General features: G+C 39.8%; 2 protein-coding genes across 9 annotated transcripts in view; one reads left to right on the top strand and one right to left on the bottom strand.

The window, feature by feature from the left end:
- AKT3 (AKT serine/threonine kinase 3) overlaps window positions 1–18,134 on the top strand; it is a 154,373-nt gene extending 136,239 nt beyond the window's left edge. For 3 of the 4 annotated variants that reach the window (XM_042023010.1, XM_042023011.1, XM_042023012.1), the window contains 2 exons: window positions 8,577–8,679; window positions 10,724–14,429. In XM_042023010.1, coding sequence (XP_041878944.1) covers window positions 8,577–8,679; window positions 10,724–10,809 — 189 coding nt within the window. In that variant the 3' untranslated portion in view covers window positions 10,810–14,429. Of the gene's footprint in view, window positions 1–8,576; window positions 8,680–10,723; window positions 15,598–15,634 lie in introns of those variants that run through there. The other variant, XR_006015213.1, reaches the window with a different exon arrangement.
- Window positions 17,122–22,433, bottom strand: part of SDCCAG8 (SHH signaling and ciliogenesis regulator SDCCAG8) — a 108,998-nt gene continuing 103,686 nt past the window's right edge. For all 5 annotated transcript variants that reach the window (XR_006015212.1, XM_042023008.1, XM_042023009.1 and 2 more), the window contains 2 exons: window positions 21,735–21,817; window positions 17,122–17,463 (listed from right to left, as the gene is read on the bottom strand). Coding sequence is in view for 4 of the 5 variants with exons in the window: in XM_042023008.1 (XP_041878942.1) it covers window positions 21,767–21,817 (51 nt within the window). In the remaining variant the exon portion in view is untranslated. The remainder of the gene's footprint in view (window positions 17,464–21,734; window positions 21,818–22,433) is intronic.

Below are 22,433 nucleotides of genomic sequence, written 5' to 3'. Positions count from 1 at the left end.
GAACTTAGTTTTAAAGAGATAGCTAAGAAAATTAAAATAGCATTACAACACTGAGCCAAAACAGCTTGTGGAGAAAGCAAGTGCTGGGAATTCAACTGGAACAGTTTTCTCCAGACCCAGTCCTGTTCCTGTAATGATCAACACTTTGGGAATGATTTTAGAAAATTATCTTACTTGGGAGTGAAACTCAATTCAACTTAAGTTGTTTTATATACAGAAACTGATTTTATCTCAGTATTTCTGTAAGAATTTACTTGTTGCTATAAACCCCTTCTATTTTGATAAAGACTTTTCTTTTTTCCCCAACTGTTTTACATTGTTAATCTGCCAGTTGAGCTGCGTAATTTTAAAAGATAGTTTTTTCTCCTTTTTTTTTTTGCTTTGTTCAAATAAAAGGAAAATGGAAGACATACGACTGAGCAGAATATGTTTATGCTACAATGTCAGTAATACAAACTGTTTTTTCAGTTGTTGTTGAACTGGAATTTCAAAAATGTGTGGTTGTTGGTGTGGTAACTTCTCTGACAAATACCGGAATTGAAATAAAAGCCTGTATATGATGATACAAAATATGGTACTCTGAAGTTACTTGGTACAAGTGTGATTTTTCCCTGGCAGTATCACAAGTTTTCAAGAAACTCTACAATAAATTATCAGAGCAAGTGTATTAGGTTACTTTATGAGCTCAACCACTGGTTGGTTACGTAAGGACATTGTAGAGAAGCACTTTGAGGAAAAAGTCTAAAAATAAAATTTGAGGACCTTTCTAGAGTAAAAAGAAACCCCACTAAAATCAATAGGATTGCAATGTGCTAGGAGTGGGTGAGAAAAAAAAAAGGTGTTACATTATTCTTGCTCCCTTGAAAAACATTTCTTAATTATCTTACATTAGAAATAGAACTTTCAATTCTATACTGTGTTCAGCATCTTATGTAGTTAAGAATATATAAATACTCCTAATTGCTTTGATTCTTTCCAAATGAACATGGCAAATGTGTTTCAGTCAAGATCTTTTTCTGAGCTATTAAAATAAAAGGAGGCATTTTGCAGATTTAAAAAAATAATTTTTTATATAATTATGTAAAAATATATAAATGCCGACACTTTGCTTTTATGCTCATGGAAGTGGATATGGCTTATTGGAGTATTATAACTAGAGAAACTCTAGTCATTCTTTGTTTACTCTGGACACTTGCTTTAAGAAACTAAATTTGCTGGTAAAACATCAACTGAATTTCCTCACTTGAACAATTAACTTCAAGGATCATAGGAATTGCTTTTGTGCAGTATTGCCACACAGTGTGTCCTTTATGGAAAAATAAGTCATGGAAATTACTTCTGACAATATGCTTTTCTGTCTAATTAAAAATTGTTTTGTTCCTATTTGTTCCTTACAAAGCCATTTGTCTGCCTGGTTAAAATAACCAGTTGTTCCTTCTGCACACACAGTCTTACACTCTGCAGACTTCAGAGCTGTGCTCTGAAATATAACCCTCAAACATAATAATAAGGTTAATGAACTTTCATCAAGTATATTCATTAGAATGCTTTTATGAATATTTTTAAGGTATTTTGGTATTCTAAAATAACTCAGAGCATCTAATAAATTTGATTTTCAATTAGGTTTATTCTGTGCTTGCTTGTGTTGCTGTTTATTGTTGGATGTTGAGTCTTCAGCAGTAGGGTCACTTGATGAAATTGATAGTGGATATAATTATTTGCATAGTAAAAATATTTCACAGTAATTTTGCCTGAGTTTTATGCACCATGGCACTGTAATTTTCTGGCTGCATTTCAGGGGTGTGTTTCTGTTAGAAATGAAAGAACTGAAGTTCTTTCAGAGTAATGGAAACCAAAAAATCATGTGTATTCTGAGTAGTTGCTGGGTGATAGTTTTGTACATGTGCACACTGTGCTCCTGTGCCTCTGATTTTATCATTTTACTAGGTTATCACTTTACTGGTGTGATTAGAAACAGAATTATATATCTGTAAACTATTTCATGTATTTCATGTGACAGACCACAGCTCTGTCAGGTCAAATGGATCCAAATGGTCAAATGGAATTATTAGGTTTCTGATACTGCTAACTCGTTAACCTAAAGTGGTACTACATAATGATAAAAAAAATATTGTATGGCACACTGGAGCAGAGAAGGTCGTTGCCTTTAAATGAAAAATGTATAGTAGTTAGCATTTGTGATCTGATGTATTTATTTTTGGCAGAAAAACCATGAGGGCATATGAAAGAGAGCAGCCTGTGCCAGGTTCTTCCTGTGATCATCTCAGCCCTGATGAGTTTTTATCTCTCTGCCTGAGTATGAGAAATTGAATAGTTTGGCAAACTCTAAAGACTTCAAAAGCCCACGTACTAAATAAAATATTTGTTTTATTTTTAGGTAGAATCAGGAAGCTTTTATAAATTTCTCTGTTTCTTATATAAGAATTGCTTTGGCATATTTTTATTTGGGTAGCAGAAATACACTAAAGTTGTCAGATGTTCTGTTTAGGGTCTTTCACTGAACAAAAAGCACATGGGCATTACTTAAAAGATCGAAATTTGGGTATGTCTTCAGGCTTGAACCTTGAAGCACTCGGTAGCCTCATGGCGGAGGAGGTCCAGACCTTGTAGTGAGGCCTGTTTTTCCTCCTGCATATAATATGGATGAAAGATGAGAGAGACCATGTGGAAATTTGGGCTGAGATACGTGTTCTGATTGGTGGTAATACCTCTGGTTGTTCCTGAAGAAAATTAGGAAGTGCCAACAAGTGAATTTGTTGGTGCTGGGAAGGGAGCAGGGACAAGTGGCAGCAATGCTTGAAGCGGGGAGGCCTGGCTTTGCTGCGCGTGGTGCTTTTGGAGGCACCTGTCCCAGTGTGGAGGCAGTGGCTTTCAGCAGGAAGTCTGACAGCTGCAAGAAGCTGTTCCTTACCCTTCAGCTGTGGCTACCTTGGTTTACTGAAGACACAAACACAGCAAATGATGAAATCCCATGATCTAAGTCCTGGGTTCAGGCCTGGCAAAATCTGCAGTATAACTATGATCTTAAATGCACATTTAAGTATTTCTGTGTATCAGATTTTGAAAGGAAAGGGTGGGAGGGAAATAGGAAAATACCACCATTTGGATTTAGGTTATTGCTATTTGAATCATACTGGTTTTGTACAATTATCTGCACTGCCACAAAAACTGCAGAAATTACCCTCATTGGTTGCTTTTGTGTTGTTGCCATGCAAAGTTGTAGAAAGATCAGAAAACAGCCAGTCTGATACTTTCATTGTGTTTCCACTGATACCTTAAATTATATGGGCAGACCTAGAGGTTGATTGCCACCCTTCCCCCAGCTGCTTGAATTTACAGGAAGGAAAATATACATAAGGGTGTCTGATTCTGAATCTACAAAATTGCTGTAGTCCTGGGGGTTTGTGGTTTCTCTCTGTCCATGGTAACAGCATTGTATCACTTGGAAAACAGTTTATCCGTGGATAAAACTCTCTACTGAAACCTGTTTGCCTGTGGGCTTGTGTTGTATGTCCTTCCACCACTGAAATTCCAGCTCCTTTTTCTCCCCCTGCCTAGGATCACCACATGCAGTGTCCGTGGGGTATTCCCAATTCCTGGCTGTGCTGTGGCTGCTTGCTGGGTAGCAAGCTGCCTGCTTTGGGGCCAGGTATGGGGATGAACCAGTCCCTACAGGAATGCTTATTAACTGGCTTGAAGTTCAACTCAAATTACCCTCTTTCCCCCAGGTGCTAACTCTAGTTTGAGGGGCATGGACAGGTACTCCTCCCATCTATTCAGCATGATTCAGCCGCAGTCTGTTGGTCAGTGGGATCCTTATGGTAGTGGAATGGCCTGAAGTTGTGTCAGGGGAGGTTTAGGTTGGATATTAGGGAAAGGTTCTACACCCAGAGGGTGGTTGGACCCTAGAACAGGCTCCCCAGGGAAGTGGTCACAGCACCAAGCCTGACAGAGTTCAATAAGTGTTTGGACAACGCTTTCAGGCACATGGTGTGGCTCTTGGGAGTGGTGCTGTGCAGGGCCAGGAGTTGTACATGATGATGTTTGTGGTCCTTTCCAACTCAGCGTAATCTGTGATTCTGTGAAAATCCCATTTAAATTAAAAGGAGATTGATGTTCTTAAGCATCATACTTCTCATTTGGCAGATTGAGTGCATCATGGTTACTTTGAAGTAGCTTCACCCATTTCTGTACAGCACCAAGACAAGTGATTCCTGGTAAATTCTCTTTGAGCAAGAAGGGTTACATATTTTCCTTCATACTGAGGTATTTATGTAGTTCTTCACTAAGTGTGAGAAAGTTCAAGGCGTAGAATCAAGCCTGTACATCTCAGTGTACCTAAAACAGTCAAATACTGTGCCTGCCCCTTTCCTTCCTCTAGGAGATGGGTGTCAAATTTTCTAGGACTTGAACTGTGGAAAAACTGTGGTGTTTCTCACACACTGCTCTCAATGGATGCCAAATGGAAATGCCACTCACTGGAGATAATGAAGACACTAAGATATTGCTTCTACTGTCATTTCTAACATCAAGCCTTTGAAATGGCCAGGGCAGATTCAGCTTGACAGATGGATATGAAATTGGATTTTTGTCTTGAACACAAACTCTTTAAGTCACTTAACTCACACTGAATTTAGACTTTTATTTATTTATTTGTACAGGCACATGCATATCTATGCATATGTGTGTGTGTAATGCATAAATCCAGAAAATCTGTATTTCTGCTCCACAGAGTAGATTGTCAGGAGGTGCAGTTCCCTGTCTGGTTGGAGCATTTTTCTGAATCGAGGCTGCTAAAGGAAGAAAATTATCCCACACTAAAATTTGGCAGCCAGGACCAAGCAGTGCGATTCTCTTGCAGACTGACAAGGCCTGTACTTAACAAAAGCTTATCTTACTCCTTTTGGACACAGGTTACTGGATGTGCCTTCTGGTGCTCACATCACTCTTGGACTTCTGACTTCTCAGGCCAGAAGTGAGCAGCACCTGGATACTATTTCCTTGTGCACCAAATGTGAAATGTCGCTGGCTGTAGAGTGGCATCTTCATGTTGTAATCATCAGAGTGGTTCTTAATGTTGGGTGTATTAATCTTTATCATTAAACCTCAGCTTCAGTCTTCCTTGTGATGTATGAAGAAGCTTCTGGAGTGTCAATCTAAGTGTTTATCTCTGCAGCATTCGCACCTTATTTGTCTTTCTAATGTTTTCATTACAGCTGAAATTTGTGGACATTTTGCTTTCTGGTTTTAAATGAAGTCTGACAACTAATGGACAAAGGAGACACCCCTCCAGAAAAATGATTGCCAAGAATTTACTCAGGGAAGGGGAGGTGGTACTTCGGTGTCAGCTCAGGAGTCTGGAGTGGGATGTCCAAAAGACTTTAGCCCCAGTGGGTTTGGTGTAGGTGAGGTAGAACAGATGGAAAGGAGCAATCCCCAGTTCTGTCTGTCCACACAGCTGTGTGGGAGGTGGAGGTGAAGCTGTGAGGGAAGGAGACAAAGTGTATGGAAAGATTCAAGAAACCTCACTGACTCTCTGTTCAGCTGTATCTATGCTTCTCAATCTCAGCTACCGATTCCACTTTTCCAAAAGTTTTAGGGGATCATGGCTGTAAACAAGGGCACAGCCTGGATAAAACCCAGTGCACACTATTGTGGAGAGCCACATGGCTGGAGAGTTTGTTTTTGCAGCCAGTGAAGTTTCCAAATGTCTTTAATGTCCAGATATGAAAGATACTGCTGTAAGATAGATGAATCCTAAAACCATTGACATAAGTTTGCATCAGGTCCCTCCCTTTTAGTTACAGTGTGGAGTTTCTTGTCTTCTACTTGTTTCACTTCCCCAGACAGCTGAACTTCTGTCATCACTGAAACTTTCATCAGCGGACTTATTGGATGTTATTGATAAACAGTTTTGTAACGAGCCTTGCTGCTGAGCATTGAGTCGGAGCACCAACTTAATGAGTTTTGTTTTAACGGTGCTTTTCATACCTGATTAAAATTATTATTGTAATTATTTGTTCCTTAAGAGCAATTTAGCACTGTGCTTCCCTTCCTAAAACAATGTTTTCAAAGTATTTTCCATAACCATTACTATTTCAGGTAGATGGAGAGAACAAGGGGAGGATTTAAAGTCGTAGTGAGGCTTGTTCATCTCAGTGGATTAAAAAAAAAGATATAACAAATCCCTGGATAAACCAGTAGTTAGCTTGTAAGTTTTTGAGAAAGAAACTTGTCATCTGATGCATTTTCCTTTTCCTCTCCAGCAGCACAGCCATACACTGCTACATACAATGACCTTACCTTGCCATACCTTTTGTGTTTCATTAATGACTTGAACCTGACTCACAGTTGTTACAGACTGAAGTGAGAGTTTGCTCCTTCTCTTTGCAAAGTAGTTGTAGCATGAAAGGTCTCTGGTGTACTTCACAGCAGGAGTAGTTTGTTCTACTGCAGATGTGTGCTGCACCATTGAAAAGACATTGCTTCTTGTCCTTGACTTGAGAAAGAAGAAAATTTTTCCTGAGCTTGTATTTTCATTATTTTCAAATGAAAAGTTTTATTTTTTTGTGAAATGGCATTTTCTGTTTCTGCCCATTAAAATGTATTCCAATCAAGGAAGTAGTAGAAGTAGTAAAATTATTATAAACCTGTTATCTTACAAATTTTTTTCATACTGAATTTATTGCTAAGATCTGTGAAAATGTCTTTTTAAAAGGATGTGATGTACAGTTAGGCTTGACTAGAATACAGTATTTTGCTTCCTGTAATCTTGTGTAGGCTTGTTTCTTTTGTCTTGGTTCTGCTTTGGTTCTGGTTTGGTTTGGGGGGTTTTTTTGTTGGTTTTTTGGTTTTTGGTTTGGTTTTTGGTTTGGTTTGGGTGTTTTTTGTTGTGTGTTTTGGTTGGTGTTTTCAGTTTGGGGTTTTTTTGACTGTTCTTTTTTCAGATAGAAAAATTACAATAAAATGACAATGTGGGATGTTGCACTGGAATAACTCAAATAACTCTTTTTAGGAATTGTGTGGCTGCATTGCTGGAGAGATGTACAACTTTGGAAATCTGCTTTAACAGTGGAGAATTGTTTGGGATAGCCTGGATGCATATAAAAATAATTTTCAAAAATTGAAGGAATCTGTGCAATAAAATGGAATACTTTGTTTATAAACATTGGATGTAACTTGATTTATACCTGGATGATTCTTCTGATGTTGTGTTTATATATGTTAGCTCCTTCAGCATTTATTCTACAATGCCCTGAACTTCTACTTCAAAATACCTCTCTGCTGTTGTATGTTTTCCATTCAGGACAATGTAAGGGAAAGCTGAACTTAGTTTTTAAAAATATTAATCAGATTTATTGTACTGTTAAGTATATGAAGTGATAGATTTGGTTTTACTTAATAATTGCTTGCACTTACTGAAGATCTGGATCAGATAAAATCAGTCTCTTACTATGTACAGATCATGTACATCTATGCATCTAGTGCATAGAACTTGGGGAAAGGAGGGAGTTCAGCAGCAGTTCCTCCTTCTTTGCTGTGGAGTGAATGAACAAGTTAATTTTTTGCTGTTAGTGTTCTGGAGTCGAGGAGAGAGAGAACATGAAACTAGTGAAAACCACACGCAAGTTGGTAATATCAGTGAGCCAGGATATAAGCTGTTGTACTGAAAGGAAAATCAATTACACGTACTCTCAGGGTGTGTTTTACATCGCACATGAGGAGGTAGCACCAAAGGCCCAAACAAGGACATTGTCACACCACACACACACACACAATTTGCAATATCATACATACTAAACTGCTGCATTGTTTTTGGACTGGCAGCATGCAGTGTGATATTCCATACTCGATATGCCTTCCAGTAAAAATTTACTACCAGTTCTTCTGGTGGAGAAGGTGGATAGCAAGGCTGGTTCAAAAGAGGGGCAAGGGAGTCCTGCCTGCAGACTGTCAGTGGCTCCTAGTGATTTGCTGTTGGGAAATCCCACACTGTGCTGTGAAAGTGGTAGGCAGGTTTAGATGCAGCAACTCCCTTAAGCCTGAACTGGCCTTTTTTCAAATGTAAAATTTATTTTCACATCATGTAATTTCTTCTAAAGATACATTCAGATGAAGGCCTTACCACTGGAAACGAAAACCCCAAACCATGCTTATTATGCTTTCTGTGTAGTCTTTTTCTTCTTAGCTGTTTATACCACCCAGTTGTGGTGAGGTATCTAGAGATGCCTTTGCCTGGCAGCTCTGCGGGTAATTAAATTGGCCTGAAGAGTTTCTAGGTAATTATCTTTATGCAGCTCAATTTATCTGCAAGTCATGTGAGAGTGATACTTTGAATTTAGCTGCATTGTGCTATTAACTGGATTCTGAATGGGTATTTTTGGGATTGACTCTAATGGGTTCTATCTCTTAGTGGAAGTTAGAGACCCAGCTGCCTCTCCACAGACCTCCTTGTTTGATCTGGGGTGAAGGGAAAAGAACTTACTTGTTTTCCTGATAGTAATTTGGCTGCTTTGAGGTGTAGTAATTTTGTTTTGTTTCTTGGTGCCTTTCAGCTTGTACCTCCTTTTAAACCTCAAGTGACATCTGAGACAGACACCAGGTATTTTGATGAAGAATTTACAGCTCAGACTATTACAATAACACCGCCTGAAAAATGTAAGTCGGAAATGATGCATAAGCATGACATAACAGCAATGTTTGTAATAAAGCTGTGTGCAAGGTTTTTTCTGTTTGAATAGGAAAGCTGTTCTCACTGTTACTAATAAAAGTCTTCATATGGAAGTGTGTAAGAGTAACTCTCAATGACAGCTTTATTTTTAAGATGCAATAATTACAAAGCTTAGAATATTAGATCACTCTGGGTTGGGTTTTGGGGGCATTTTTGGTGTGGGCTTTTTGGTGTTGATTTTGTTTGGGGTTTTTTCTTTGTTTGTTGGTGTGGGGTTTTTTTTGTTTGTTGTTAAATACAAGAAGACACCAGCTTCAAGTGTTTACTGGTTGGCAGTCAGGGTCCCAGTTCAGCAAAGTACTTGGAACATGGACCCTTCTTTAGGCATGTGGACAGTGCTGGTGGCTTCAGTGGGCTGTGTAGCTTTAGTAACATAGGCATGTTTTGAAATACCTTGAAGACAATACTTTGAAAAAAAACCTTAATTACTTGAAAATTAAATTTCCTATCAAGTCCTTTGCTTCAGCAGAGCTCTTAAAGAAGGTGTTAATATGGATGTAACCATGGCACTGGACCTTGCACAATTTCTTTATTAGAGTGAATGTGAATTCACTGTAGTTTGTGTTTTTGTCATCTTCTGTTTCACACAAGAATCATGATCTGATCAGCCAAGCCAGGGCTTTACAGTTACTTACCAAGCCAGAGCAGTTACAATCTTGCTCCTGAGTTTGTGAATGAATTTTCTTTCTAAATGGGGATATTTGGGGTTTTGTTTGTTTCTTTATATTGGAGGCTGAGAAAGGAGGATCACAAAAGTAGACAATAAAGGCTGTAGTTATGGTTGCTTAGCTTTTCATAAAGCAAGCTCATTTTTTGATGTTTTGGGACTCCCAGGTTAGCTGCAGTTTTCTGTTCATAAATAGATCTAGAGTATTTTCTGGATTTTGCATTTTTAGTGTTTGAACACAGTCATAGAAGCATAGAGTGGTTTGGATTGGAAGGGACCTTAAAGTCCATCTGGTTCCAATCCCCCTGCCTTGGGCAGGGGCACCTTCCACCAGACTGGGTTGCTCAAAATCCATAATTTAAGTGATTTTAAGTCTTTCTGCTGTGAAAAAAGAACCCTTTCTTCTCCCATCTATCGTGATAACAATTTGTTCATCTTTGTAACTTCAACAAATTGCACTAAAATTTGGATTAACTTGGGGTCTGTTGATTCGATATCAGATCTGCATTAACTCTAGTTTTTATGTGTAGAATATATGAAGATACAAAAGACACAAAATTCTGAAAGGTTGCATATAAATACATTGTTAGAATAACAGTCTCAGCAGGAGTCTTTAAGAATAAGCTCTGTTAAAAAGCCATGTGAGAATGTACATCCAAATTCTCGGAGTTAGGTAACATCTGGTGCCTGCTTTCCATTGGCACTGGAGGAATTATGTAAATAAAAATATTTATGAATTTGGCTTATTCCATATTTCTTCTAATCCCAGTAAATACTGTAAAAATAAGTAATTTACTAAAAATAATATCTAAGCATTGAAACACATAGAGCCTGTATGAATTGTTCATTTTGCAGCTGTTTTTCCTTTTAACTCACTTCAAAATGGAGGAATATTTAAACATATATACAGTAAGACTGTAATTTCCTGAGCTCAGCTCAAGAAATGATGGAAACTGGCTGCCTCAATTGGCACTCGGCTTCTGTGCTGCCAGAGGCCGGGTATGCTGGCATGTTTGGATTAGCCTAGAAGGGGTAGTAGTGATTGAAGTTCTCAGGTGATAGTCAGAATAAAATGAACCAACCAATCAACCCAGCCTAAAATAAAGAGTGACTTTTGGGCATGATGTCCTTTCAGTGAGTATCACTCTGCTGTGTGAACATAAGCTTATGTGCTTAACTAAAGTCTTACTTCAACTTGAGCCTTTAACCTCAGCATTGAACCCTGAAAGATGTATTGCATATCAGGTGAATAATAAAATTTTATTGCAAATATAGTGATATTTTGAACTTTTTCCTTAACACAGATGACGAGGATGGCATGGACTGCATGGACAATGAGAGGCGGCCACATTTCCCCCAGTTTTCCTACTCTGCAAGTGGACGAGAATAACTCTTTTGTTCTGCTGCTTCACTGTCATCTTAGATTTATCACTGAAAATGATTCCTGAACATCACCACCAGTACTAGATACTACTATGATAGCAGGGGCACTTTCAGAGACCATTCCAAATTGAACAAGTTTCTTTCCCAAACCTACCTAAAATCCGTTCTGCTTTTGCATGACATATGAGAATCTCTCTACTCTGCTCTCCTGCTGTTGCTGCTGCCCACAGTCTCAGTATAATAGCAACATCAAGAAGTTACTAACAGTTCTTTGAAGGTAGATGACTTGACTTCAGCATTGTACACTTTGTGAACAAGTAGTCATCTATTTTTCCTCACAGTGGAGGCTAAACAAAAGCCGTGTTGGTCCAGCTTATCTTCTTCCAGAAGATGAATCAAAATTGTAATTAGTCTAAGCAGACTAGGTGATAACATTTTCTTGCATCTGTTTGTGCTGGTTAGAATGAGGAAATGTAGAGGTGGTGATGTACATACGCAAGGTCTCTGTTAGGCATATCATTACTTGAAGCAGGTCTGTGTCATTAACATCTGGCTGGAATTTGTTTGGGAAATGTTTGAGAGAAGGACTTAAACTGTTGATATATATAAATATATATATATATTATTTTTTAATTACTGTTGGATACTACAGAAGAAGCAGAAGGGCTGGGCTCACCCAGCCTGCCACTTAGAACTTCCAGGTTCATGTGCAATCATGGAGAATCGAACATTATACATGCAAGAAATGAAGGCATAAAAGCAGCAGTTGAAGTTGTTCAAGGGGTCTTATAATTTGCACCAGATAACATCTTTCTCATGCTTTTCTCTTTCATGATATGCATCACCTCTGATGGCTGAAGAATGTAGACAGGCATAATGGTATTGCTTTTCACCAAAATGTGTGCACCAAGGTAAACAGGTGTTTGCCTTGCTTGTTTTTATTTTGAGTTTGTGAATTAGCTTCCTCTCCAGGTGTTTAACTCTGAATATTCCTTTTTTTCTTCTTTATTTTCCTTTTTTTTTTTTTTTTTTTTTTTGTTATACTGCGGTAGTATTTATTTTTAGAGATAAGGTTTGTATGTGTCATGTTTGCAAATGCTGCTACATCTTAGAACAGGCTTATAGCAGTTAATTTTGTAATATATGGAAGGACTGTACAAGCTGAAGGGAATAATGCACTTTTCTCCCATGTGGAAATTTTAACAAGGCTCTGAAATTGTACATACTGCTTAGAATCAGATTTTTGTGAATGAAATACTGTCTTTTAACCATTTGGCAGTGGAGGTGGGGAATTCCAACCTCATGTGCCAAAGGGTTAAAAGTGAACGGACAAAAAAGCTATATCTTGTGCTCCATTTAGGATAAACATAATGTAAGAGCCTGACAGCACAAGAGAAAATGTCTGTTCTATATGAAGGAATTGCATTTGAACAACGAGACCACAGTGATTACAAGAAAAGCACTTTATTTTAACAATTAAATTAGTAAATTTCTGAGATCAGCCGTTCTCAACGAAGATTTGCCCTCAACCAAAAGAGTCCCGAAACCCAGCAAGTTCCGTGTAACCGTGGTACCTGATTGACTGAATTTCAAACATCACAACAAATGCTCCACTGATAGGGAAACGTCTTTCCATTTTCAAAGATCTGTATCTAACAGAACATGTGCATAAACTTTAGCTTTGATCTTCAGCAATGATAATCTTAATAATAAACCCGTTGGTGCTAGGAGTTGGGGCGTGACGCGGCGCAGCGACAGAGTGCGCGCACCCTTGCAGGCAACATCGGGAACCCCCGGCTCCATAGGATTATCATTGGAAGTATCTCTGCATTCAGCTCTTGTTAGCTCCCACAAAGACTGTGATATTGCAGAGTATTCCTGGTTGCATTGTGTGAGTGAGTAGATGAGTCTGAGAGGAGAGATGTTCCTACACAGATGCCTTAGCCTCTTGATGTGGAAAGTTGAGTGCCCAAGCATGAAGCCCACTGCTGGCAGTGCATGTGCTGGGATGGTCAAGGGGTAGATGGGCATTTTAGCAAGGCAGCTAAAGACGCAGAGTAATTTAGACAATTTTTCATGTTTAGTGTTTTATCTTTAGTAATGGATGGATAATCAGATAGAAATATATCATGATGTATATTCTAACTGCATAGGATTTCATTATGTCACCCTGTAACACTAAAGACATGTAGATGTTGTCCCAGTGCGGAGAGAAAAGAGAGCAGCAAATGCGTTGCAGGTCAGTCCTGGACTGGTGGTGTAGAGGTGTCTACACTGACACAGTGCGCGAGTGACTGAAATAACCAAGTACTTAACAGACGGGCATTAATTACTTCTCTGCAAAGGTCTTGTACTTAGAGACTGAAACTATGATGATTCAAAATCTGTGTTACATGCCTGTGTTTTCTCCCCTGTGTTTGCAGCTTGTAACAGCAATAAGTTTCTCGGCACAGGGCAGCTCCAGCCAGTGACCGACTGGCCGTGACTCTGGCCAGCGGCTCCTTGTGGCAGTGACACCCTGTGCTTTGCTCTCCGTTGCATAGCCAGGTAGTGCGCGGCTTGCAGGAAGGGTCTGTCAGTGAACTGTTGGAAAACCTTTTAAGACATCGCTTGCATTGCATTGTCTGCCTTCTGAAACATCAGTGATCGAGTTTATGATGCAAAGAGTCTGCAGCCACCTTGTGCTGCCCAGGCTTGGGGGATTCCCTCTTACCAGTGTTAGAAACAGATGACAGAGAAATGGACAAGCAGTGCTGAGAGAAACTTTTGAAGCTCTTCTTTTGCTGTCTGCAGTTGTGGTTGGATTTGGACAGGAGGTGGTGGCTGGTTGTCTTGGTGAGCCTTTTGAGCACAGTACATTTCAGAGCTTGACTCCAGCTTGTACTGACTTCCATGACATACAGTATGCCCTCTTGTACTGCAGCCATCTTGGAGGAACTAGGTCATTTCTTGTTTGGATTTTGGCAGTTTTGCACACAGCTTCGCTTTCCACACTAACCCATCTTCCAGTACATTCCTGTTGCTTAAAGAACATTTATTCCAGTATTGTTTTACCTTTTTTTTCCATCTTTACTTGTGGCTTCTTAAAGCTGACTGTTCTTGCAGGGGCCATGTGCTTCTCCTAGAGTACAAAAGTAAGGTCTTTCCTTACTAACTGCAGGGTCTATATATTACACCTCAATGTACACACTTTGCTGCTACTGTTTGTACTGTCTACAGTAGAATTTCCTTATCTTGCTCCTGGTAGTGCATTACAGGCAAGCATGAAATGTAAAGTATTTATTTAAATAAAAACCTCTAAATTGGTAATTGAATTACCTCCCTGTAGCTTTAGAGTTTGTGACATTTCTTGACCTTGCTAGTTCTTTCATTAGATCCATGCAAGATCTAGTCATATGGTTAAGGATATTAAGCAGACACGACTACGAACCCAAGAAACCGTATTACTGTTGGTCATACTTAAACTGTTTATTTCCTTAAGTATATGACCCACAAGGATATGAAATAACTACAAGAAACTGTTTTTGTACACTGTACATCCTTAGTATTTTTACACGTATATGATAGGGATGCACATTATTTTCCTTCGTACAGACAGCTTAAATAAAGCACTATGTCAATCTGCTACTTCTGTGTTTTTTAATGCTAATTTGTTCTGGAGGTTTGTAAATATATATATATATATATGTTCAAGCTTGCCACAGAGGACGTATTTTTTTATATCTGCACATTACTATTAAATATCTTAGAGGATAAAATTCTTAAGTTGTTCTGTGTCAGAGAAAGAAAAATGGTAATGAGAAGGCTATATTGCAGATTAGAAAAGATTTCTCAAGTTTTGGTTTAAATACTTACTTCATATTTTAAAGTAATTTTATATAGGTTAGATGTTTCAATCCTGAAATGCACAAAGAATTTACTTAATTTCTTCTTACAAGAAAATGTACATCATTATTTTTTTATCACTGTATATATAATGATCTGTGCATGTTTAGTTACAAGTTTTATTTGCTGTGAAGTCCTAGTGATAACTGTAACTCGCTGTGACATATTTCAGATACTGCGTGAACAGTTTCAGCTTGTAAATGATTCAGTTACAGTATTGTAAAAAAAAAAAAGTTTTTATGACTAAGCAAAATGTATCTGTGCTTTGGACCGAGGCTGTTTCCATACAGGTGGCTCCTGTTAACTCTATGAGGTGTATGTCACTTATAAAAGTATATTTGGGTTATACATTTGAAGGCACACTCCTATCAGAACATTCACCATTTAAGTGATTTTCAGCTGATGAAATTCTTGGCCTCATATCCCATAGCTAGGTGATGTTTGGGCAAGGAGAGGGGAAAAAAGGGAAGGTGGACTTAGCAGGGCACTGCAGAATGGGACTCTTTGAAGCCCACAGGCTGGTCCAGGGCCGTTTCAACCAGCCGATCTGGAGGGCTGAGTGTCCTTAAAGCAGTGGGGTCATCTGGGTTTTCTGACGGGTTTTCTGTTCTCTGATGTGAATGCTTCTCAGGAATAGAGGTGCTTCATTCAGGTCTCAGGTTTTTCCTTTTCCTTTTTCCTCCTTTTTTTTCCTCCCCCACCTTGTAATAGGAAAGAGCATCAGGGAGACAGCCGTCCATTAGTTCAGTGATACCAGGATGTCACTGACCAGGACAAAGCTGCAGCAGTGACAGGACTATCTGGTCAGGCTGCATCCCATGTTGCGGAATCACGCTCTGTGTGCTGACCTGGATTTGATTGTCCAGTCTGATACTTGTAAACTTTGTAAAACCAAGCATTTAGTGCTTAAGTAGAAGCAAGGGAAGGGGGGGAGGGATATGAGACAGGTAGAACTGGTGCTGTAATGATTCATTAATTGCTATAGAGTATCTGCTGCAGGGGAAGTTATTCCTTGTAGACTCCCAGCAACACAATAGTTGCACCTATGCCTGGGATGAGTATAAAAACCTACTTCCAGCTATATATACTGGCAGCCCAGGACCCTTTGTTGAAATCAGAGCTGTACATGCACGTGGGTGGCTGGCAGTGGAGCCCTGCATGTGGCCACCAGAAGCCACCTGGTAGGTGAGGCAGGTCCAGAAAGGTTGAGGGTCCCGCTGTGCTCCAGGGTCTCAGTGAAGCCTAAGTGTCAGGAATAGGTGCCTGAGTTCCTTTGCATGTGTAACCTATAGGCACTGTCTCCTATTTAAACACAGATTTATGCTGTGAAATAATAAAAAATAAATTCTAAAGTTTGCATTTTCCTATGTTTATAAATGTATATTCTTAACTGTGTAACCATCTATAAAGTAGTGACACTTAAAAAGCTGTCAGCCTGATTACTGTGAAAAATCCCGAGTTCGACTGGAGAGGGAACTTTCCTTCAGCAGCCCTTCTTGTCCCTGAAGACCTGAGGCCTTTCTCAGCATGTTTAGTGTCATATCTGTGAAGCTGTTCAGGGAGGCGATCAGATGTGTTTGGCAGTTTTATATGGCAGGAAATTGAAATAGGGAGGAAAAATCACTTTGATGTTAGGGCTATACCACTAATAATTCTTAAAATATAAGGGAAGGAAAGATTGTGTTCCACACCCAATGGTAATTTATTGCATGTGTTGTTACTCTTATTTTTGTTACATTTTCCGTGTTCATGCTGGCTGAAGTCGATTTATTGCTGGGGAACTGTTCTTTGTGCTTTTTTCCCCCCTTTACCAACTACAGTGAAAAAAATAGCTGTAGAAATTTCCTCTTCTGTGTGTAGCTTCTACCACACTAGACAGCAAAAGATTCAGATAAATTCTTTCTGAAACAGTTGGGTATTTGAGTAGTAACCTTGAAAAACACGAGTGCACAGTTAACCAGAAAAAAAGCCCTCCACCTGTACCTTCCAAATGTTTTGAGTTGAGTAATTTGAAGCCAAGTTCAGCTGGTGCCCTGAATATGTGCTGGTGGAAAAGTCCAGCTCCACCGCTTCAGTGTGGAGCCTAGCACCTCCTGTAATGGCTCCTCGGTAGTAATCAAGGGCTCCTTTCTCTTAAAAGCTTTGTTCAGTGAATGTTTTAAAGGGGAACCTGACCCATGGAAATTCCTCCACATTAGGTGGAATATTTCTCAACCTTCTTACGCTTTTCTGATTAATTAAGTAGTTTTTGGGACTCTCACTTTTTAGATAAAAGTGGCAAATGTCCTGTTGAAGAAAGTTCCCAGGTATACTCTGGTACTGAGTTTGTAAAAAGGAGGGCAGTGTACATGTGTAGCACTTGCAAACAGCCCCCTTCTCCCTCCTCCCCCTGCACATGCTTTCCCTTGAATTCAGAAGGACAGAACAAGGAACCTAGAGATCCTATTAGGTTTATTGATATTTCAGTTTGTAAATAATATAGACATGTATGTTCAACTATGAAAATAGATAAAAACATTTTATAAAAATTGTACAAATTATTGACATCCACATCACGTAATAGCTGTTAAAACTGGCTTGCTAGCCTGGTCTTTTCAGAAATGTCTCAGCTGTCATCCCAGAAAGTTTGGTAGGCTGGTAAGGCTTCAAAATATTTGTGATTCCGTAGTTAAAACCAAATAGAAACCAGCTGAAATTAGCTAGCAAGTGTGCCTGTTTTCTGCAGAGGTGTCTTTGGGTGAACCTCAGACAAGTTTCAGCCAGGTGCAGAGCAGACCTGAAAGATAAAAGGAAGAGATGGGTAGTCTGTATGGCAGTGCCTGTGTTTCTCATTTGTGTCACTTCAGCCTGCAGGCAAGTTCTTAGAAGAGAAATAAAAATTCGTTAAGACTGCAGAAAGGCAGAGTAAACAAGTACTGTTTCAAAGCCTGCACTTCCTGTGGGCCTGCTGTCCTCATCTCTTTCTAAGCTCAGAAGTCTTACAGGTAGCAAGAACAAGAGGCATCTGATTTCTGAAAAGCAGGATCTCCATGAGCTTTCGACATGGCTCCTGTTTAGCAGTAAATAAGTGAGCTCTTGTTTTGGGGCACGTCTAAGATCCTGCCCCTTCTCCCTTCCAAGAAGAAGACGGCAGGTTTTTGCCAGAGGGTGTTTACTATGTTTTCAGTGTGTGTCTGGGGTGGGCAGCTGTAGCAAAACAGGAAACTGTTGCCTTGGTGCCCGTAGGAAACCTCTGGTGGAAAGGCTAATTCGCAGTTTTGAAGCTCTTGCATAGCTGTTGTTTGTGCTTCCTCGGTAGCACTTAAGGACTGAATTGAGCAAGACATCAAACGATTGGAGCTGGGGGAGCTACCTCGAATTAAGCCACTGCAGTGCTAAAAATTGAATTTAAGAGATGTACATGACCTCAGATATAAAAATAAACTTTCTACTTTGGCTGGTTTTGCATTAGAAGACTGAAGGGTTTTGTTTTTTTTCCTTCCCCCCTTGCTTGGTTAGGCTGAATTTAAAAAAATTCATGAAGCTGCAGTTCACTAAAGAATTAAAAACACTAACATGGTAATTTTCCCCCCAAATACATGCACCAACACCAACTGCTGTAATTGTGTCTGCAACCAGTGCAAGGAATTATGGCAATGGAAAGCCTTGGGGCTTAAATTCCATGTCAGTGCCTGGGTAGTGACAACCGGAGGAAACCTACTCTGTGCTGCAGTGACCCTTGGCATTAGAGTATGGGCAGAAGCTTAAAAGGATCCCAAACACTCAACTCCTGAAGAAGTCTCCTGGAAATTTCTGTTGTGGGTGTCCTTCCACACCACAGTTACCCAGTGTTAATGCTTTGTGAGATGCAGAACCTCAGCTTGACTGATGAAGTGGGCAAATCTCCTCCTGACTCCAGCCTGACCTGAACCTCTTCACAAAGCAAGCACAAATCCTGGCAGAGTCTCTGTAGCCCACTGTCCAAGGGCCCAGGTGTTAAAGCTGTCATTTAAGGTGTGCTGTTCTCCAATGAAATGAGCACAACTGTCACTGTCACATCCAGGTAATTGGTAAACGAGTTGGTTACTGCATAGTCAGAGGTAGGGGCCTTTCCAGCCTTAGTTTCTCCTCCTCCCAAGAATATTTTGGTATTCAGTGTGCAGACCTCTGCAGTGCACAGTGCCCAAGTTCCTCTAGACACTCCCTCCTACCTCAGTGGCATCTGCTTTAACAGGCTGGTTGGGTATTAGATGTACAAATTGGAAGGGTCTGTAGGAGTGGAACCACAGATGCCTGACTGGTTTACTTTATTCCTGCCAGCTATACTGGGAGGAGAGAAAAGCCACTGACTTCCTGTTTGACTAGAAAGCACTCAGGTGGCTTCAGTGCCTCAATCCTCCACTGCATGGCTGTAAAACCCAAGGTGGAACTCTCAGGAGGGCCAGGCTCAGCTCCTCAGTTGGTGCCCAGCTTTGTCCAGTAACCAGACACTGGATGGGATGCACAGGACTCGGATGCACAGGACTCCCACAGCTGCTCCTCCCAAACACTGAGGAGCTGAATACTTGAAGTCTCATGTCAGTGCAGTCAGACATCAAACAGAGGTCTATCTTTATCCCTTCCTGTCCTAGTTTAACTTGCATCACTTCTGATTAAACTCCATCTAAGCAGAAGTAAAGATTTTCATCTGCTTAAAAAAACCCCACAACAGCATCCACCAACCTGTCTGTGCACTGTCACTGGCTGTTACAAACACCTGGCAGCGGCACTATCTTTGTGCATTAAGACTGCACTAAAACAAAAGCTCTCTCCCAATAACCAAAGCAATCTTCAGGTCTCCTGAGGTTGAGGGCCATGTAAGGATCAGCTCAATCACTTTTGACAGCAGAGATGGATGACCCACCTGTTTGCTGGAAATAAGGCTCCCCCTTCTGTAATATATAATAAAAAATAAAAAGCAAACAGGGCACTTGGGAGCACTGCTACATTAACTGCTGGGACCTCACTGAAAATTTGTGCTGACACAAGAAAGGAAAGAAAATCCCTGCTCCAGAACAGCTATAATTCTGACAGTGCCTCCCGCTGAGCGACTGGGGCGAGGATGGGAACACAGGCACGGGTGAGTGTATTTTAACTTCCTTTTAGAACAAGGGTGATCAGCTCACAGACATGCTCACTGTGACAAAGACATCTGTAAGGAGGGAGGAGAGAGTTTTAGTGGCTGAGCCATAAGGAGAGCACAGGGAGAGCACGGGTTCATGGCCAGGGAGGGGCTGGCTTGCAGGAGGACATCTTCGTGGGGAAGTCAGAGCAGCAGCACAGGATGACAGCCCTCGCTGGAGGTAATCCTCAAGGTCCAGATCCTACTCGTCTGTGCTCTCACTGGCTCAGCTGGCCAGCAAACCCTTCTGGCAGCCGGGGTCTGTGAGGGGATTATCCACTGGGACAAATACTTATTTCTGTCAAACTGATGGACACCAAGGCAGATTCTGCAAGGGAGAGGCATCCCAGCTCTCACAAATACACTCATGCCTGGCGGGGGGTGCTGAGGTTTCCAGCAATCTCTGTTTAGATGTTTGTTTGCTTTCTGTGCACATTTATTTAGTATTCTGTATTTCATACCTATGTAGGAGGGCAGTTAGATGTATCTTAACCTCCTGCCTTGGGGTGCGTTCCAATATACAAAAGACTTTCAAAGGTAGAAATTCCAGACCTGAGTGTTCCAAAAACTTTCAAAATGAGAGGTGTAAATCCCGTAATTAAAATTTTGATTACCTTTACAAGGTCCTGAATATGTTATGCTGTATCCCATTATTAAGTATTAGTGACATCTAGTAAATATTAGTGTAACGGTCTGATACACAGAGGTCGGGACATTATCATACTGGTCTTTTTCTGTTCTATGAAAATGAAAATTACAATGCAAGCATCGTCATGCCATAGGCAGATGGTTATTCTGAAATAACACTGGGCTTTTTTCAGCAATAGGAGATTTAATATTGTTATTTTAAAAGCATGTAATTCACTGCTAAGAATGAGAAAGACGTTTTCAAAAGCGGTGGACTTGTCTTGGTTATTCCTTCAACAAGGATTCTAAAAGCCTTTTAGCTCATGTGGCCTGTAAAGGAATGCAGCATTATAGCAGAATCAGGTACTTCTTTTGATTTCTTTTCCTTCACTTTAAAACCCACAATTTTCTTTACAATGTCAAATGAGTTTTCCAAGAAAAACAGGCTCTTAACACACCAGAATGTAGCTGAATTTAAAGAAAATTTTTTTTTTCTGTTTGTCTTTCCCCCCATACAGCAAACACGTAACACTAGAAATAAAACTACAGTGGAAGTAACCTGACTTTTGAAAACAAATCCTATCAAGGCTTAGGGGTTGTCAGGGTTTGTTGACTAGGTCAGCTAGATTCAAGTAAAGGATGCAATTTAAAATCCTTTAAACTTTGAAAGTTTAGTAACTCTTACAAGGCAGTAGGAACAGCTGTAGCTATGTTGCACTAGTGTAACTTGGACACCACTGCTCCAAATACAAATATTTAGATAATGTTTCTGTCAATGTGACACTAACTGTTATGATTTATTATAAAACAAATTGCAGCCTTTCTGAAGACATAGGGATGATTCAAGCTTCCCCAGACAGAAAATACTGGAAGCAACAAAACTAACCAATTCCAAATCAAAAGGCAAACACCTAGAGCCTATCCAGACCAAAAAGTACCTGGGTTAAATCTGAGATCTTCTAGAAGTTCCCACCTTGCTAAGAGTTGTACATCCCCCTTTCCCTTCAATTTACATATTTAAGATATTTTTTTAAATTCTGTTAGGTAAACTTGTCTTTGCTATGGAGTGGTTGTCCTTAAATTTTTAAGTGCTTAAAGAGAAGAAAACAAACCACAAAAAGCTTCAACAGTTTCAAACCCAAAAATGTTTCAAACACTTCCTTCTTCCTTTTGTCTTTAAGTGTTTGCCAGATTCAACTCACATCTGCAAATAGTTTTAGTCCTGCTCTCCTTTCCTCTTCCCCCACTCTATATATAGGATATAGAAAAAAAATACGTACTTCTGCTCATTTCTCTTTATCCATCCAGGTTTTTACTTGATTCCATCTGTGTCCTGTTTGAGATCTGCATCCCGTTTTTTCTCCTGAAATATGCAACTGTAGTTACTAGAGGCTTATGTTCCAAGACACAATAGCACATTTAGGTTAGTGTATTTTACATAATCTTTAAAGGATTAGGCAATGGTTGGTTGCTTCCACCTTCCCCCCCCCACCAAAAAAACCCTCCAAAAACTTGGTTAATTATAAAGGAGAACTGTTGGACAATACAGAAAAATGTGGAATATGAGGTCATTTTCACCTTTGATCAACACTGACTCTGAAATTGCTTGGTTTTAGTATTTATTTCTGTACTAACTACATATATCTTTCTGCAAAGAGCTTCCATTTATGGTGAAATGTTCTTTAGTTTTCTTAAAACAATTGTCTGATGTTCCAAGCAGCTCTTTTGGGCTGAACTCCAATTCCCAGAGAACCACCATTGCTTTAAATGGCTGCAAATAGATTTTTAGGGCTCATTTTGTAGTAAGTTTTATATCATTCTTCTTTTCGGAGTGTTCTCAACTTTAAAAGTATCCTCTGGAGCACAATTAACTTGTAATGAACATAAAGAAGGCAGCTTTTGCCAGTCAAGTCTCGATAGAAGTGTATTATCTGAATGTTTTTTTCCTCTTTTGTATGATTTTTGTACTTCTGTCCAAC

Source organism: Corvus kubaryi, unplaced genomic scaffold (assembly GCF_017639235.1).
Source record: "Corvus kubaryi isolate FWS band 111438036 unplaced genomic scaffold, C.kubaryi_AGA036_p1.0 37232, whole genome shotgun sequence".
NCBI classification, from domain to species: domain Eukaryota; kingdom Metazoa; phylum Chordata; class Aves; order Passeriformes; family Corvidae; genus Corvus; species Corvus kubaryi.
This window is presented reverse-complemented; position numbering and strand designations above follow the sequence as displayed.